Source organism: Oncorhynchus keta, chromosome 28 (genome assembly GCF_023373465.1).
Source record: "Oncorhynchus keta strain PuntledgeMale-10-30-2019 chromosome 28, Oket_V2, whole genome shotgun sequence".
Taxonomy (NCBI): domain Eukaryota; kingdom Metazoa; phylum Chordata; class Actinopteri; order Salmoniformes; family Salmonidae; genus Oncorhynchus; species Oncorhynchus keta.
The window spans coordinates 13,269,637-13,288,864 of NC_068448.1; the positions used below are offsets into that span (position 1 = coordinate 13,269,637).

Sequence of the window (19,228 nt, forward strand, 5' to 3'; positions counted from 1 at the left end):
AGAACGGTGAGGAATCAGCCCAGAACTACATGGGAGGATCATATCAATGATATCAAGGCAGCTGGGACCATAGTCACCAAGAAACCAATTGGTAACACACTACGCCGTGAAGGACTGAAATCCTGCAGCGCCTGCAAGGTCCCCCTGCTCAAGAAAGCACATATACATGCCCGTCTGAAGTTTGCCAATGAACATCTGAATGATTCAGAGGACAACTTGGTGAAAGTGTTGTGGTCAGATGAGACCAAAATGGAGCTCTTTGGCATTGTAATGGTTTTCTTCATCTGAACGAGAGGCGGACCAAAGCGCAGCGTGGTTGTTTTGATTCATGCTTTAATAACTCACTTCACATGAACAAACTAACAAAAAACAAGAAATGTGAAAACTCAAAACAGTCATATCTGGTGCAAACACAGAAACAGGAACAATCACCCACAAACACACAGTGAAACCCAGGCTACCTAAGTATGATTGTCAATCAGAGACAACTAATGACACCTGCCTCTGACTGAGAACCATACTAGGCCGAAACATAGAAATACCCAAAACCTAGAAAAACAAACATAGACTGCCCACCCAACTCACGCCCTGACCATACTAACTAAATACAAAACACAGGAAATAAAGGTCAGAACGTGACAGGCATCAACTCAACTCGCCGTATTTGGAGGAAGAGGAATGCTGCCAACGACCCCAAGAACACCATCCCCACCGTCAAACATGGAGGTGGAAACATTATGCTCTGGGGGTGTTTTTCTGCTAAGGGGACAGGACAACTTCACCGCATCAAAGGGATGATGGACGGGGCCATGTACCGTCAAATCTTGGGTGAGAACCTCCTTCTCTCAGCCAGGGCATTGAAAATGGGCCGTGGATGGGTATTCCAGCATGACAGTGACCCAAAACACACGGCCAAGGCAACAAAGGAGTGGCTCAAGAAGAAGCACATTAAGGTCCTGGAGTGGCCTAGCCAGTCTCCAGACCTTAATCCCATAGAAAATCTGTGGAGGGAGCTGAAGGTTCGAGTTGCCAAACGTCAGGGTCGAAACCTTAATGACTTGGAGAAGATCTGCAAAGAAGAGTGGGACAAAATACCTCCTGAGATGTGTGCAAACCTGGTGGCCAACTACAAGAAACGTCTGACCTCTGTGATTGCCAACAAAGGTTTTGCCACCAAGTACTAAGTCATCTTTTGCAGAGGGGTCAAATACTTATTTCCCTCATTAAAATGCAAATCAATTTCTAACATTTTTTACATGTGTTTTTCTGGATTTTTTGGTCGTTATTCTGTCTCTCACTGTTCAAATAAACCTACCATTAAAATGATAGACTGATCATTTCTTTGTCAGTGGGCAAATGTACAAAATCAGCAGGAGATCAAATACTTTTTCCCTCACTGTATGTTCATCTTAGACTATGTGTTGAAACAGAGCTACATCATGTTTCAATTACGAGAGGTTTTGTCAGCGTGGATATAATCATAGGGATATCTTTACTTGTTTTATCTCTATGGTAATATATATGGTCTTACATTTCACATCTTGACTCACTGGACAAACAACAAAACATTATCAAGGGGCAGGTCTAGACTATCTATAGGCCATTAGGATCTTCTATATGACACATATTTGAGTGTCCAGATATTACACTAGATTCTGAACCAATGATTTATAAAGATATTTAAACACAAAAACATATAAATAAAATGTATGTTGCTGGTGATTATTAGCCTCTGTAAAATGTTAACTACTTTAATTGTTGATTTTATTTATGTTTTGTAACTAATCAAAATAAATGGTGTTAAACATCAAACTGTTAATGGGCATTTTGTTTCTTATTCTATTGGACCCACACCTGTCCTCAATTTCCCCTCTTGTCATTATATGGTTGAAAGAATGTATTTTATTACAGACCTAGGTGGATAGGGTGTAATAGCTACTTGTTAGGGTTATTACAGTTGAATGATTACCTCCTGTAATGTAAATATTGTTTCATTTTGTCGGCCTACGTCACATATTATCCATTATATTGAACAGATACTGTAGAGGCGGCTCCAACAATGAAAATAAATGTCTTCAAAAATGGAAGGCATTTGGGAGGAGGTAAGGTCAGGTGGGACTATTCCAGCCAATGACAGGGCAGATACGCGTGTGAACAACAGGCATAACGGTGTCCACTAGTTACCACAAGCACAAAGTCAAAATGGGCTATATCGTAAGAATCCATGAAAACAAAAATGTGCCTTTTGGTCTTAATTTAAGATTAGGGTTAGCCATAAAGTTAGCAGTGTGGTTAAGGTTTAAGAGGATACATTGTGGAAGTAGGCGGGGTTTTACTTTGTGGCTGTGGTAACTAGTGACAACCAGGACCAACTCCGAAATGTGTTTTTTCTCAAAGTTGCCGGGATATCACATATCCTACTTATATCGATACACTCATAACAACCTAATCATTACGAAACTTATATTCAATTAAATAAGCCACACGTAGCAAATAAGCCATTACATTTTTTGTTAACCAAATTCGAGACTCACTCATTGACCTCCATACAAAAATGCATCGCCCAGTTCGCGAAAAAACGCCACCTGCTGGAGTAGACAGTTTTCGGGACCAGTTATGCCGCTCGCTTCGCCTCTTCCTCTCTGCCTACATTTGAAGGCCCGCTACTAGCGCAACGTTATTGTTATTTCAACTGCAGACTGTCTCTTTGCGAGTGATTTGAAATGCCGTTGCTCCATCACAAATGTCTTTATGTTTTAGTTGTTTATTGCTCATGTAGTTGAATTTTAATCTATTCAAACCCTGCAATATATATTTGGTGACAAACTACACACCTGGACATAATTTGTGGCATTAAAATCCTATGCAGTAACGGAATTTTAAAAATACTTTTCGCTGCATAATAAGGCCTCATCGATCCTCGGCCTTTCGTACGGATTTTAACCGATTTCGAATGCTTGGCCGGCGGCCTCTGCAGCAGCCAGACAATTCAAATCCCGGTAAGAAATGATTTCAGACCGATTTTTCTGAACGTGAAACTTACATACAGCTACTCCAATACGTTTAGCTGTTGTCATGAACACATATGAAATACTAGATATTAAACTATATAGATTAATACAGATCTATCCGATGATTAGCTATCGCGTTGCATACGTTAGCCAACGGTGGCTAGCATTTTTCTGCTAGCAGCTAAGTTAGTGAAAAAACAGCAGTTATAGTAGCCAAATACTGAAATGTGTTGTCTTGAATTGCAACTAACTAAAATATAGCTACTCATTCAATACAAATGATTACCAGCCTGCTAGCCATCGGTAACGTTAAATTAACTGTACTTTTCGTTTGTTAGCTAACATTAGTTTACATAGCTAGCTAAGTTACTTAAGCCATTATTGTTAGCCAGGGTGCAATCTTTACGTAACGTTATGTAGTTAAGCTGCTAGCTAATGTTATTTTCCTACCTAGTACTAGCAAGCTAACGTTACTTAGCCAATAATGATGTTTGTCTGATTTTTTTTTTAAAGATGTGAAAGCTGTCAGTTTGCAAGGCCTACCCCTCCCCATACGCCATGTTATTATTATTTAGCCAACTTTTGTAGCAATATTGTTTAATATGCATCTTGTTAGCTAGCTATATTTAGCTAATCGGGGGCTAGCTTGCTAGTCGACTCACTGCTAGCAAGCTAGGTATAACGTTAGTAGCTAACTTACGAGAAACTTTCTGTTAGTAAGACTAGCCTATATATCTTACCCTTATCCTAACACCCAAATCCCTGTATACGTTTTTAACAGATACGTTTGTGCTCTCTTTTCTACCCGTTCAACAGGTTCCTGACCATGGCCTGTACAGTGAGTGTGACAGGCACCTAGTCCCAGTGAAGTGAGACAACCGTTAACCTGTTACTGGCACTGCCCTGTGCTGCTTCAGTACCCTCACCTTTTTAACTATATATATTAAGCACTCAATGCAACCCTAACGTATTTCCAAATTAGACTATCACGTGTAGTGCTGTCCCATTCTCAGTAGATTTAGGTCTAACTGTCAGTCAGACACAGAGCAGTGCTAGTTCCCATACACTCCCAGTATGGCGTCGGTTCCAGTATACTGCCTGTGTCGCCTACCCTATGATGTCACACGCTTCATGATCGAGTGTGACATCTGTCAAGACTGGTTCCATGGAAGGTAAGTTATATTTCAGTGTCATCTTTACTAATTTCCAACTTTTTACAGTAGGCTAGTTGAGTAAATTGGTTTTGTTTATTGTGTACATTGTTTTTTTGTTTAGTTGTGTTGGAGTGGAGGAAGACAAAGCAGCAGAGATTGACCTGTACCACTGCCCCAACTGTCAGGTCACCCATGGGCCCTCTGTCAGTAAGTCCCTCTAGTCACTTTCAATTTGATTTCCAGGCTGTCTTGTTATATTTTACATGCATTTCAGACCTGTTTGAATCTATTGCATCAGGTGTGCTAGTTCTGCATACTTTTAATATGTGGAATGGCTGGGGGGTACTCAAGGAGAGGTTTAGTATTACTTCCGGCGCCGACAGAGATGGCCGCCTCGCTTCGCATTCCTAGGAAACTATGCAGTTTTTTTTACGTGTTATTTCTTACATTAGTACCCCAGGTCATCTTAGGTTTCATTACATACAGTCGAGAAGAACTACTGAATATAAGATCAGCGTCAACTCACCATCAGTACGACCAAGAATATGATTTTCGCGACGCGGATCCTGTGTTCTGCCTTTCAAACAGGACAACGGAATGGATCCCATGCGGTGACCCAAAAAAACGACTCAGAAAAAGAGGGAAACGAGGCGGTCTTCTGGTCAGACTCCGGAGATGGGCACATCGTGCACCACTCCCTAGCATTCTTCTCGCCAATGTCCAGTCTCTTGACAACAAGGTTGATGAAATCCGAGCAAGGGTAGCATTCCAGAGGGAGATCAGAGACTGTAACGTTCTTTGCTTCACGGAAACATGGCTCACTGGAGAGACTCTATCGGAGGCGGTGCAGCCAGCGGGTTTCTCCACGCATCGCGCCGACAGAAACAAACATCTTTCTGGTAAGAAGAGGGGCGGGGGCGTATTCCTTATGGCTAACGAGACATGGTGTGATGAAAGAAACATACAGGAACTCAAATCCTTCTGTTCACCCGATTTAGAATTCCTCACAATCAAATGTCGACCACATTATCTACCAAGAGAATTCTCTTCGATTATAATCACAGCCATATATATCCCCCCCAAGCAGACACATCAATGGCTCTGAACAAACTTTATTTGACTCTTTGCAAACTGGAATCCATTTATCCGGAGGCTGCATTCATTGTAGCTGGGGATTTTAACAAGGCTAATCTGAAAACAAGACTCCCTAAATTTTATCAGCATATCGATTGCACAACCATGGGTGGAAAAACCTTGGATCATTGTTACTCTAACTTCCGCGACGCATACAAGGCCCTGCCCCGCCCTCCTTTCGGAAAAGCTGACCACGACTCCATTTTGTTGATCCCTGCCTACAGACAAACTAAAAAAAGAAGCTCCCACGCTGAGGTCTGTCCAAATCTGGCCCGACCAAGCTGACTCCACACTCCAAGACTGCTTCCATCACGTGGACTGGGATATGTTTCGTATTGCGTCAGATAACAGCATTGACGAATACGCTGATTCGGTGTGCGAGTTCATTAGAACGTGCTTTGAATATGTCGTTCCCATAGCAACGATTAAAACATTCCCTAACCAGAAACCGTGGATTGATGGCAGCATTCGCGTGAAACTGAAAGCGCGAACCACTGCTTTTAATCAGGGCAAGGTGACTGGTAACATGACCGAATACAAACAGTGCAGCTATTCCCTCCGCAAGGCTATCAAACAAGCTAAGCGTCAGTACAGAGACAAAGTAGAATCTCAATTCAACGGCTCAGACACAAAAGGCATGTGGCAGGGTCTACAGTCAATCACGGACTACAAGAAGAAAACCAGCCCAGTCACGGACCAGGATGTCTTGCTCCCAGGCAGACTAAACTTTTTTGCCCGCTTTGAGGACAATACAGTGCCACTGACACGGCCTGCAACGAAAACATACGTACTCTCCTTCACTGCAGCCGAGGTGAGTAAGACATTTAAACGTGTTAACCCTCGCAAGGCTGCAGGCCCAGACGGCATCCCCAGCTGCGCCCTCAGAGCATGCGCAGACCAGCTGGCCGGTGTGTTTACGGACATATTCAATCAATCCCTATACCAGTCTGCTGTTCCCACATGCTTCAAGAGGGCCACCATTGTTCCTGTTCCCAAGAAAGCGAAGGTAACTGAGCTAAACTACTACCGCCCCGTAGCACTCACTTCCGTCATCATGATGTGCTTTGAGAGACTAGTCAAGGACCATATCACCTCCATCCTACCTGACACCCTAGACCCACTCCAATTTGCTTACCGCCCAAATAGGTCCACAGACGATGCAATCTCAACCACACTGCACACTGCCCTAACCCATCTGGACAAGAGGAATACCTACGTGAGAATGCTGTTCATCGACTACAGCTCGGCATTTAACACCATAGTACCCTCCAAGCTCGTCATCAAGATCGAGACCCTGGGTCTCGACCCCGCCCTGTGCAACTGGGTACTGCACTTCTGACGGGCCGCCCCCAGGTGGTGAGGGTAGGCAACAACATCTCCACCCCGCTGATCCTCAACACTGCGGCCCCACAAGGGTGCGGTCTGAGCCCTCTCCTGTACTCCCTGTTCACCCACGACTGCGTGGCCACGCACGCCTCCAACTCAATCATAAAGTTTGCGGACGACAACAATGGTAGGCTTGATTACCAACAACGACGAGGAGGTGAGGGCCCTCGGAGTGTGGTGTCAGGAAAATAACCTCACACTCAACGTCAACAAAACTAAGGAGATGATTGTGGACTTCAGGAAACAGCAGAGGGAACACCCCCCTATCCATATCGATGGAACAGTAGTGGAGAGGGTAGCAAGTTTTAAGTTCCTCGGCATACACATCACAGACAAACTTAATTGGTCCACTCACACAGACAGCATTGTGAAGAAGGCGCAGCAGCGCCTCTTCAACCTCAGGAGGCTGAAGAAATTCGGCTTTTCACCAAAAGCACTCACAAACTTCTACAGATGCACAATCGAGAGCATCCTGGCGGGCTGTATCACCGCCTGGTACGGCAACTGCTCCGCCCACAACCGTAAGGCTCTCCAGAGGGTAGTGAGGTCTGCACAACGCATCACCGGGGGCAAACTACCTGCCCTCCAGGACACCTACACCACCCGATGTTACAGGAAGGCCATAAAGATCATCAAGGACAACAACCACCCGAGCCACTGCCTGTTCACCCCGCTATCATCCAGAAGGCGAGGTCAGTACAGGTGCATCAAAGCTGGGACCGAGAGACTGAAAAACAGTTTCTATCTCAAGGCCATCAGACTGTTAAACAGCCACCACTAACATTGAGTGGCTGCTACCAACACGCTGACACTGACTCAACTCCAGCCACTTTAATAATGGGAATTGATGAGAAATGATGTAAAATATATCACTAGCCACTTTAAACAATGCTACATTTAATGTCATTTAACATTTACAATGCTACCTAATATGCTACCTAATATAATGTTACATACCCTACATTATTCATCTCATATGCATACGTATATACTGTACTCTATATCATCTACTGCATCCTTATGTAATACATGTATCACTAGCCACTTTAACTATGCCACTTTGTTTACATACTCATCTCATATGTATATACTGTACTCGATACCATCTACTGTATCTTGCCTATGCTGCTCTGTACCATCACTCATTCATATATCTTTATGTACATATTCTTTATCCCCTTACACTGTGTATAAGACAGTAGTTTTGGAATTGTTAGTTAGAATACTTGTTGGTTATTACTGCATTGTCGGAACTAGAAGCACAAGCATTTCGCTACACTCGCATTAACATCTGCTAACCATGTGTATGAGACAAATAAAATTTGATTTGATTTAGTAAACCCAGCTCTACAGGAATGCACATGCCAATACACATGCCAATTCCTCTGAGTCTTTGGCCTTCTGGTCTGCCTTTAGTAGTGTGGTTCTGGTTGTCATCCCAATCTGTTGTTGTCCCCTTTATGTTCTGCAGTGAGAAAGCGGCGTGGAGGAACCAAGCAGGCTGATGCTGGAGCCACTGGAGGAAGAGCCACTTCTGGTCGACCGGTAAAGACTGGCACTCCACAGTTTGTCAGTGAGCTACGTAGCCGCACCTTCCCAAGGTAAACCTACCATATTGCATTATGTCTATACAGTACATGTTCATTCTCTTCCACACTGTCTTTATATCTACTATTTACATTTACCTATAATCACCCCCTCCCAGAGGAAGAACCCAATCTGACACCTAAATGAATTCAAGCGTTAAGCTTCTGCTTGCGTACATATATTTGTCTTACTTTTTAACTCTGCAGTGTTGGGAATGGGCTCGTTAGTAAACATTTCAATGTAAAGTCTACACCTGTTGTATTTGGCGCATGTGATCAATAACATTTTAATTTTATTTGACATACAGTATAGTGTCTCAACTCTATCCGAGTGGTCCAGAATATGGCCTTTTAAATCTGGATTTTGTATTCAGTTAATGTATCATTGTGGAGTGACACTAATTATTTCTAGCTCTACAGTTCTGCCCTGGTTCCCTCCGTTGAAGTAATAATAAGACATTTCATTTGTAAAGTGCTTTTCTCACACCTGAGGCTCTGAAGAAAATAACATATAAAATAGTCATTTTCTATAAAGCTCTGTTTTTAACTGTGCCTTAAACCATGCCAGAAACTCTGCAGCCCTGATAGTCACTGGAAGTGTGTTCCACAGCCAGAGTCACACAACTGAAAGCCCTGTCATCCATATCAAATTCCACAACATAACCTAATACACAATCTACTAAAGGAATGAGATAAGAATATATAAATGTAAAATATATGGATGAGCAGTGACAGAGCGGCTAAGATGCAATAGATAGAAAATAATAGATAGTGAAGGATATGTTATATACATACGAGATGAGCAATGTAAGATATGTAAACATTCTTGAAGTGGCATTATTGAAGTGACTAGTGTTCCATTTATTAAAGTGGCCAATGATATGTCTGTAGGTAGGCAGCCGCTTCTCTGTGCTACTGGTGGCTGTTTAACAATCTGATGACATTGACATAGAAGCTGTTTTTCTATCTCTCTGTCCCTGCTTTGATGCACCTGTACTGACCTCGCCTTCTGGATGATAGCGGGGTGAACAGGCAGTGGCTCGGGTGGTTATTGTCCTTGATCTTTTTTGCTTTCCTGTGACACCGGGTGTTGTCGGTGTCCTGGAGGGCAGGTAGTTTGCCCCGGTGATGCGTTGTGCAGACCACACCACCCTCTGGAGAGCCCTGCGATTGTGGGCGGTGCAGTCGCCGTACCAGGCGGTAATACAGCCCAACAGGATGCTCTCAATTGTGCATCTGTAAAAGTTAGTGAGTGTTTTTGGTGACGAGCTCCATTTTTTCAGCCTCCTGAGGTTGAAGAGGCGCTATTGCGTGTGTGTTCAGTGTCCAGTCTGCTGTGAGGCTGCTGAAGGGAGATGGACCTGGATGAATGAAGGGTGTGTGTGGGGCAGGAGGGTAGGATGAGGTCAGGCAGGTACTTGGGTCCAGAGTTGTGGATAGCTTGTTTGGTGTGAACCAGAATTTTAAAGTCAACGCGTGAGCATATGAGGAGCCAGTGGAGGTGTGGGTAGGAAACGTGCAGCACAGTTCTGGACATATTGTAGCCTTGGGCACTTGGCAGATGCGCCAACAAACAGCGTTATGATAATCCAGACGGGATGAGATGAAGGCATGGATGAGTTGCTCAGCTTCAGGCTGTGACGTCATAGGTCTAATGTGGCAATGTTCCGAAGACGGAAACATAAAACACACTTGATGTGTGTAGAATTTTGCATCATAATACCATGACATCCACATTGAGTTTACTGTCAAATTGTGCGCATGTTGATTTTGTCCATCCGCACCAGACGCGTTCATTATATAAAAGTTAAAATACCAAAACCAACTGTTAACCAACTATATTAATTTGGGGACCGATCGAAACACATGGACATTTAGCTTGCTTGTTGTTGTGGCAATACCAGTTTCTTTAGCTAATCCACTCACTGTACTCATGTGCCAACGAGACTGGCCTTTGTCAACTTCATATATGAATATTCCATCATTAATGAGCTCGAGGAGAACTGAGGAATTCATCCTGATTCGATAACCCAAACGGCTATCCTCCAATCATACCGATTTATGCAAATATTGGAACTTTTTTCTCTACAGAACACATTGCTATCTGGTTGTTCACATCTAAATTATCAAACTAAATACATACTGCAATTCCAACCACAAACATCTTGTTTTTTTTTGCTTTTTTAAGCTTCCTCATTTCAACTTGCCCATCTAACAGCTAAATATTTGTTTTTTACTTCGTTATAAACACTAATTCAATTTGAGGCAACACATGTTGTCATGGAAAATATTCATGTTATTGCCAACAAGCAATGAGCAACTTCGCTGTAAAATCCAGTGCATATTAAACGTTGAGATTCCTGAAAGGCCAGTCTCTTTTGCACTGGCAAGGAGTGGAATGTTAGCTAAATAGATTGGTACTTAGACTAGCGGTGTTTGCCTATTCTAGTTATTCAATTTCTATATGTCCCTCACGCTCTCCCAATCTGTGTTTTGTTCAGTGCTGACGAGGTGCTGTTGAAGCCGTCGGGGGCCCAGCTGACTGTGGAGTTCCTGGAGGAGCGTTCCTTCAGTGTTCCCGTGATGGTCCTCAGGAGGGACGGCTTGGGCATGAGCCTTCCCCCAGGGAACTTCGGAGTCAATGACGTAGAGCACTATATTGGTAATCCTCCCTGTTTTTAGGGCCCTTTTGGTTTTACATGCCATTAGTTTGATATGTGGTGGTTTTTACCAACATAATTAAATAGAAAAATGTGTTATATTCTCTGCTATGGTACCTTTACCTACATTAGTTGCATTTATACATTATTTATTTTACCTTTATTTAACTAGTTAAGTCAGTTAACAACAAATTCTTATCTTCAATGACTGCTTAGGAACATTGGGTTAACTGCCTTGTTCAGGGGCAGAACGACAGATTTTTACCTTGTCAACTCGGGGATTCGATCTTGCAACCTTTCGGTTACCACTAGACTACCTGCCGACCCATGCACTGACTAGAAGTTACCCTGGATAATAGCATCTGCTTAATGATTGAAATGTCAATGTAAACCTCCCACAGTACACCTGCTCTTCAACTAGTCACATCTCAATGACATTTCATTACCATAGGAGCTGTGACCTAGTGTAGGTTATCAGAGTAACTTAATGTCTTATCTCCCGCAACACTTTTTTGTTGAAGTTGTATATGATCATGGTTAGGGCTGTGGCAGTCATGACATTTCTTTAGCTGGTGATTGTCAAGAAAATAACTGCAGGTCTCACGGTAGTTGACCGTTAATTAACGTAAACATATTTAGCTTCTCCTGGCTTTCACACACAGCCTACAAGCTACTGATGCAGACCTTTGGAACATCTACATTTAAAACAGTCTAATACATCCATGTTATATAGCCTACACATCACGTTAAAGCCATTATTTATTTTAGACTAAAGAAACATGATATGAAGAAAATATAGTCTATTTCAGAAGTAAAGAATAGAATACAATGCGTTGTCCTTATGTTAGGCCCTGATCTCTCTATGCCATATGGCTGTGGGCAACACTAGATCATTTAGCAGACAAGCTTTGTTTAGAATTCCATGGCATTATTTTATGTTATAGTATGAAGAATACAATTGAACATAGCTGAATAAAATAGAAAGGATATTTTCTCCAAACAAATTCTGAGTGCACACTAATCTGTGTTGAGTGGTTATTTATGTAACTTTAGTTGTGATACAAATGTTGGGCTTAATAGAATGTATTAAACATCTAAATAAGGCTGTATAATGCAACTCTAATGATGATTTGAAAAAGGCGCATGAGCTCTGCTCTTTGCATAGGCTGTACATACTTCATCAGTCTCTCATTCACAATTTGACAAGTATTTGATAATTCCTTGAATTTCCCGGCGGCATCCTCCCTGTGTGGCTGTAATGCCCCCTAATCCATGCCTTTTGAGGACAGTGGCCATTGTGCCCTGGGCTGAATATAATAATTATACTTCCCTTCTCCCAGCTGCATGATCCAGAGCACCTCACTCAAATTGTATTTTTATCTTTTCAATTTTACCTTCATTTAACTAGGCAAGTCAGTTAAGAACATATTTTCAATGACGGCCTAGGAACAGTGGGTTAACTGCCTGTTCAGGGGCAGACCGGCAGATTTGTACCTTGTCAGCTCGGGGGTTTGAACTTGCAACCTTCCGGTTAATAGACCAACACTCTAGCCACTAGGCTACCCTGCCGCCCCAAATGTCTCTCCGTCACGTCATTGGGTCTTTTCTCACAGGCTACAAGTGAAGACGGACACATCAGGGACGCAACTGCGCGCATCCCATTCCGAAGCGCATATTGAAGATATTGGAAAAACTGTCCACAAATACTTTTCGTGAGCCAGCAAGATGAGTAGGCCTAACGAACAGCAAAGCACTAGCCTATGTCAATCTACTATCCCCCAAAGTACAAAAGTCGACCTATTCTGTGCGAGAAATAAATATTCCAGATATGGTCTGGAACAGTTGTGCGATGTGATAGATCCCAAATCAATGCAACCACTACCATCAAACAAACTTTTTTAAGCAATGAGGCTAACACAACAGACCAGAATGTTTTAGCTGGTACTCAGTGTAGGTTATCAGAGTATGTAACCTAGTGTTGATAAACTAATAGGCTATTTCTTCACATTGTAAGCGCAGCAATGCGCACATGGCAGTAGGCTATAAGTGTTAATGTTCCATTAGCGGGATAACTCAAACGTGACCGCAAATACCATTATGCATATAATGATTTTATTAGAAAGGTGCATTTTTATGGTGAAAATTATCTTCCCCAAACTAGAAACTCACGCGCTGCGTATATATGCTAGTTAGGCTCTACACCTGTTGAAAAGCTAATTAATGTGCTTCATTTTGAGAAGTTATTTGGCCACTTTAGTTGTGATGTTAACCTTATTAAAACATATAGGCCTATGGGCTAGACTACATGAGGTGTGATACTAACCTTATTAAAACATATAGGCCTGTGGGCTAGACTACATGAGGTATGATGCTAACCATATTAAAACATATAGGCCTATGGGCTAGGCTACATGAGGTGTGATACTAACCTTATTAAAACATATAGGCCTATGGGCTAGACTACATGAGGTGTGATACTAACCTTATTAAAACATATAGGTCTATGGGCTAGACTACATGAGGTGTGATACTATGATTTGAAAAAGTCATAAAAAAAAGGCATGAGTTTCTTGCTTTACTGCACACAAGCTGGGCATCATTCAGTGATAGGCTAATAGTGTCACCCTTCAGACTATTCTCGATTTAACTGTGTCTTTACATATACTAAGTAATATATGTGTGAAATGTGTTTTGATTAAGAATGGACATTATCATGCACCTGTATCAAAACCGGGGCAGCAGAAAAAAATGTAATGTAATCTATGCACTTAAATCGCGAATGGAGGACGCTTTTCTCATGGTTCATTTTCATGCCAGCCAGGTAGGCTATACTCCTGTTGTAAAGAGAGCAATGTGCTTAATATTAGGAAAATTGAGAAATATATATATAAAGTAGGCCTAGCCTATATTAAAAAGAGGATGCCATCAGATTTCTAGAGGCCATCATTCTGTTTTTGCACATAATTCCATAGCCTATAGAAATGTTGCGCAACATGAGCTCATGGGCTCTCATTAAGTGTTTGATTTAGATTTTGAATTACATTTGCATTGATGTCAGAGTGATTAGAGGGACAATTGAGTACTGAGTACCAGGCAGTTAGAAAGTTTGGTAGGCTTCTAATGACCATCAGCAGCATGAAATCAAATGTATTGGTCACATACACGTGTTTAGCGTCAGACCTTGGAGAAGCCTAATTACCGTGACTAAACGGTCACGTTGAATTTGACTGCCACCATGACTCGTGACCGCTGGTGTGGCGGTAATACGCTCACCGTAACAGCCCTGATCACTATAGGATAATAAAGTCTGGGGAGCAGCAAGACGTGATTGTGTTGATTGCGTGTTGTCTGTAGGTCCAGACAGGGTGATTGATGTGATTGACGTGTCTCGCCAAGCTGACCTGAAGATGTGTCTAGGGGACTTTGTGGAGTACTACAACAGCCCCAACAGAGACCGGGTCCTCAATGTCATCAGCCTGGAGTTCTCTGAGACCAGGTACACTGCTTGTTCTTAGGTCACTTCGATCCACTCATTGGTTGGTATTGGTCTTTAGGGGTCTTCTGGTCCACTCATTGGTTGGTATTGGTCTTTAGGGGTCTTCTGGTCCACTCAATGGTTGGTATTGGTCTTTAGGGGTCTTCCGGTCCACTCATTGGTTAGTATTGCTTTCTAGGGGTCTTCCTTGTCACCAGTACATCAGTTGGTTGATTAAAAGTTCAATTTTTCCAGAGCCATACTGAGAGTGTAAGAAATTACTTGGCATAATAATTGTTTCTGCAGAAAATATTTTAATTATGTTGTAAAATCTGGTGTTTTAAATAAACAAAATGTCAATGTTCTGTACCAGGCTGTCTAATCTGGTGGAGACTCCAAAGATAGTGAGGAAGCTATCGTGGGTAGAGAACCTGTGGCCTGAGGAGTCAGTGTTTGAGCGGCCCAACGTCCAGAAGTACTGCCTCATGGGGGTCAAGGACAGCTACACAGATTTCCACATCGACTTCGGAGGCACCTCTGTCTGGTACCATGTACTACGGGTAAGAAGAGCGCCGTTATGGGACAATTGGGGGCCAGATTGCGTAGTGCCAACTGTCCCTTTTCACAATCTTCATGCTGTGCTGACATGCACAATTGGATAGTTATACAGTGAGACTCTTACCTCCCTCACTAGCTTTAAGCACCAGCTGTCAGAGCAGCTCACAGATCACTGCACCTGTACATAGCTCATCTGTAAATAGCCCATCCAATCTACCTCATCCCCATTCTGTTATATCTTGTTCCTTTGCACCCCAGTATCTCAACTTGCACATTCATCTTCTGCACATCCTACCAGTCCAGTGTTTAATTGCTATATTTTAATTACTCTGCCACCATGGCCTATTTATTGCCTTTACCTCTCTTATCCTACCTTATTTGCACATGCTGTGTATAGATTTTTCTACTGTATTATTGATTGCATGTTTGTTTATTCCATGCGTAACTCTGTGTTGTATGTGTCAAACTGCTTTGCTTTATCTTGGTCAGGTCGCAGTTGCAAATGAGAACTTGTTCTCAACGAGCCTACCTGGTTAAATAAAGGTGAAATAACAAATACAAAACATTAAAAATACCTGCTCTTTTCATGAGACTGACCAGGTGAAAGCCATGATCCCTTAATGATGGTACTTGTTAAATCTACTTCAATCAGTATAGATGATGAAGGGGAGGAGACGGGTTAAAGAAGGCTTAAGCCTTGAGGCAATTGAGACATGAATTGTGTATGTGTGCCATTCAGAGGATGAATGGGCAAGACAAAAACATTTAAGTGCCTTTTGAAAAGTTATGGTTAGTAGATGCCAGGCGTAGGACAGTTGCAGTGACCGTATTGCCGCCACACCGGCAGTCACGAGTCATGGCCGCAGTCAAATTCTCTGACTGTTGGTCAAGATAATCCCAATCCAAAACTGTGAAAATGAAGGGATCTGATTTGTAGCCTACCAAACCTGCTAATGGCCTGGGACTCTGCACTCTATTGTTCCTCTAATCACTCTCTAAACTAGTGGTCCCCTACCGGTTGATCTCCAAGCCATTCCTAGTTGATCGCCAAACATTTCTGTGAAAAACCCAACAATAATGCCTTGTCTTCCTATTTGTTTGGAGCTGTTGACGGTAGATGCACTTGATTCTGCAGCCCTAGTGCCTGACTAGTAAAGGCCCACTGCACTACTTTTGTGAAATGTTTTCCCCCCCCAAAACTTTTCATTCTGATTTTTCAGAACCCTCAGCCACCCCTACTTCCCAAGGCTATGCTCATGTCATTTCACTCCTGTTCTATTGGTTTTCTTATCTTCCTAGTTGTGGTATCTTTATATCTTTCTAAGTATCTAACAGCCTTGGGGTTGCAACTCAATATTAGGAAGGTGTTCCTAATGTTTGGCATACTCACTATATAGAGGTGTTATGGGAGATTTAACATTTAAATGTATTTTATCCATTACTGCCTTTACATTGTTCATAATTGTATGTGCTGTGTCTGCCTGATGGATGAAAATGAGCTCTGCTGCTAACATGCTGGCTAGACAGGCTCTGTGCATGGGTCTGCATTAGACGTCGACCGATTTATGAATTTTCAACGCCGATACTGACTATTGGAGGACCAAAAAGCAGATGCCGATTTTATAAAAATTGATTTAATTTTTTTAATGCATTTGTAATAATGGCAATTACAACAATACGGAATGAACACTTATTTTAACTTCATATAATATATCAATAAAATCAATTTAGCCTCAAATAAATTATTATAGGATAATTTCTCTCTTCGATTTCTATTTCATATACCTTTTGACTATTGGATGTTCTTATAGGCACTTTAGTATTACCGGTGTAACAGTATAGCTTCCATCCCTCTCCTCGCCCCTACCTGGGCTCGAACCAGGAACACATTGACAACAGCCACACTCGAAGCAGCGTTACCCATCACTCCACAAAAGCCGCGGCCCTTGCAGAGCAAGGGGAACAACCACTCTAAGTCTGAGTGACGTTTGAAACACTATTGGCGCGCACCCCGGTAACTAGCTAGCCATTTCACATCGGTTACACCAGCCTAATCTCGGGAGTTGATGGGCTTGAAGTCATAAACCGCTTGAAGCACAGCGACAGGCTGCTGGCAAAACGCACCAAAGTGCTGTTTGAATGAATGCTTACGAGCCTGCTGGTGTCTACCATCGCTCAGTCAGACTGCTCTATCAAATCATAGACTTAATTATAACATAATAACACACAGAAATAGGAGCCTTTGGTCATTAATATGGTCGACACTATCATCTCGAAAACAAGACGTTTATTCTTTCAGTGAAATACGGAAACCGTTCCGTATTTTATCTAACGGATGGCATCCATAAGTCTAAATATTCCTGTAACATTGAAGGTTGTGCAATTAATGTCATAATTACGTACAATTCTGGCAAATTAGGCAGCCCAAACTGTTGCATATACACTGACTCTGCGTGCAATGAACGCAAGAGAAGTGACACAATTTCACCTGGTTAATATTGCCTGCTAACCTGGATTTCTTTTAGCTAAATATGCAGGTTTGAAAATATATACATCTGTCTGTGTATTGATTTTAAAGAAAGGCATTGGTGTTTATGGTTTGGTTCACGTTGGCGCAAGACAGTTCTTTTTCGCGAATACGCACCGCATCGATTATATGCAACGCAGAACACGCTAGATAAACTATTAATATCATCAACCATATGTAGTTATAACTAGTGATTAAGATAAGTTTAATGCTAGCTAGCAACTTACCTTGGCTTCTTACTGCATTCACATAACAGGAAGTCTCCTCGTGGAGTGCAATGTAATCAGGTGGTTAGAGCGTTGGACTAGTTAACTGTAAGGTTGCAAGATTGAATCCCTGAGCTGACAAGGTAAACATCTGTCATTTTGCCCCTGAACAAGGCAGTTAACCCACCGTTCCTAGGCCGTCATTGAAACGAAGAATGTGTTCTTAACTGACTTGCCTGGTAAAATAAAGATTAAATCAAGGTGTAAAAAGAAAAAGATAACTGTGTCCAAAAATACAGATTTCCGATTTGTTATGAACTTGAAATCGGCCCTAATTAATCGGCCATTCCGATTAATCGGTCGACCTCTAGTCTGCATGGTGATTTTGTCAATCTGTACCAGACGTGTTAAAATACCAAAACCAACTGTTAACCAGCTATATTAATTTGGGGACAGGTCGAAACACATGGACATTTAGCTTGCTTGTTGTTGCTAACACATTTGTCTTTGGAGATAAACATTGGGTTGTTATTTCACTTGGATTGCATATGGTCTTTTTTTTAGCTGGAAATTTGTAGAAGTTTCATCCATGTTGAGTCATACAAAATCATGTGTTCTCTACTCCGATAAAAAGCGGAAACCTAGTTCATTTTTAGTTTGTTTTCATTGATAAGTTCATCCTTCTTCTGTGGATTTTATATGGCAGTTGGCAACCTACTTTAATGTGCATTACCGCCACCAACTGGAGTGTGGATCTTTCAATCACCACCGTGGGTATGAGTAGATGGGAGAGGCGGGACTTGCAGCACATCAAGCGTCTGAAATGGAACCAAGTTCTATGTTAGTGCCAGGCTATGCAGACACCCGCGAGCAGTTTGGATGAAATTATTATAGCAAATGTATGTGTACATTTTATTTTGCAACTATCGCGCACGCAACATGGCCAGTCTGATCAGCATGCAAAGCTTACGTTCATGTGGAATAAAATGTTGATCAACTGAAAGGTTGATTTAATAAGCACTGTTGGATAAATGTCTGTCTTTCTCTCAGGGTGAGAAGATCTTCTACCTGATCTCCCCCATGCCGGCCAACCTGGCCCTGTTTGAGCGCTGGAGCTCCTCGTCCAATCAGAACGAGATGTTTTTCGGGGACCAGGTGGACATGTGCTACAAGTGTTCCGTCAAACAAGGAAACACGCTCTTCATCCCAACAGGTATTCGCCCACGCTCTTCATCCCAACAGGTATTCGCCCTCGCTCTTCATCCCAACAGGTATTCGCCCTCGCTCTTCATCCCAACAGGTATTCGCCCTCGCTCTTCATCCCAACAGGTATTCGCCCTCGCTCTTCATCCCAACATGTATTCGGTGTTTTCAGAAGTTTCTCAGGTCTAAATCAGTCCTTGATTAGAGGGCAATGATGAAAACACAGTGGAACTGGCTTAGAGTTCCAAAGTTGAGTTTGAGGGATGTAGAGTACATCCATGTAGTATACTATTAGGTACACCCATCTAGTATCGGGTCGGACCCCCCT

The 19,228-nt window shown here is 42.3% G+C and overlaps 1 protein-coding gene across 2 annotated transcripts in view; it reads left to right on the plus strand.

The window, feature by feature from the left end:
* Window positions 1-2,372: 2,372 nt before the first annotated feature.
* LOC118360666 (histone lysine demethylase PHF8-like) overlaps window positions 2,373-19,228 on the plus strand; it is a 31,995-nt gene continuing 15,139 nt past the window's right edge. Inside the window, exons 1-8 of one of the 2 annotated variants that reach the window (XM_052484930.1) lie at window positions 2,373-2,999; window positions 3,828-4,183; window positions 4,287-4,372; window positions 8,157-8,286; window positions 10,773-10,933; window positions 14,286-14,427; window positions 14,780-14,966; window positions 18,748-18,910. In XM_052484930.1, coding sequence (XP_052340890.1) covers window positions 4,086-4,183; window positions 4,287-4,372; window positions 8,157-8,286; window positions 10,773-10,933; window positions 14,286-14,427; window positions 14,780-14,966; window positions 18,748-18,910 — 967 coding nt within the window. In that variant the 5' untranslated portion in view covers window positions 2,373-2,999; window positions 3,828-4,085. Of the gene's footprint in view, window positions 3,000-3,827; window positions 4,184-4,286; window positions 4,373-4,535; window positions 5,065-8,156; window positions 8,287-10,772; window positions 10,934-14,285; window positions 14,428-14,779; window positions 14,967-18,747; window positions 18,911-19,228 lie in introns of those variants that run through there. The other variant, XM_052484929.1, reaches the window with a different exon arrangement.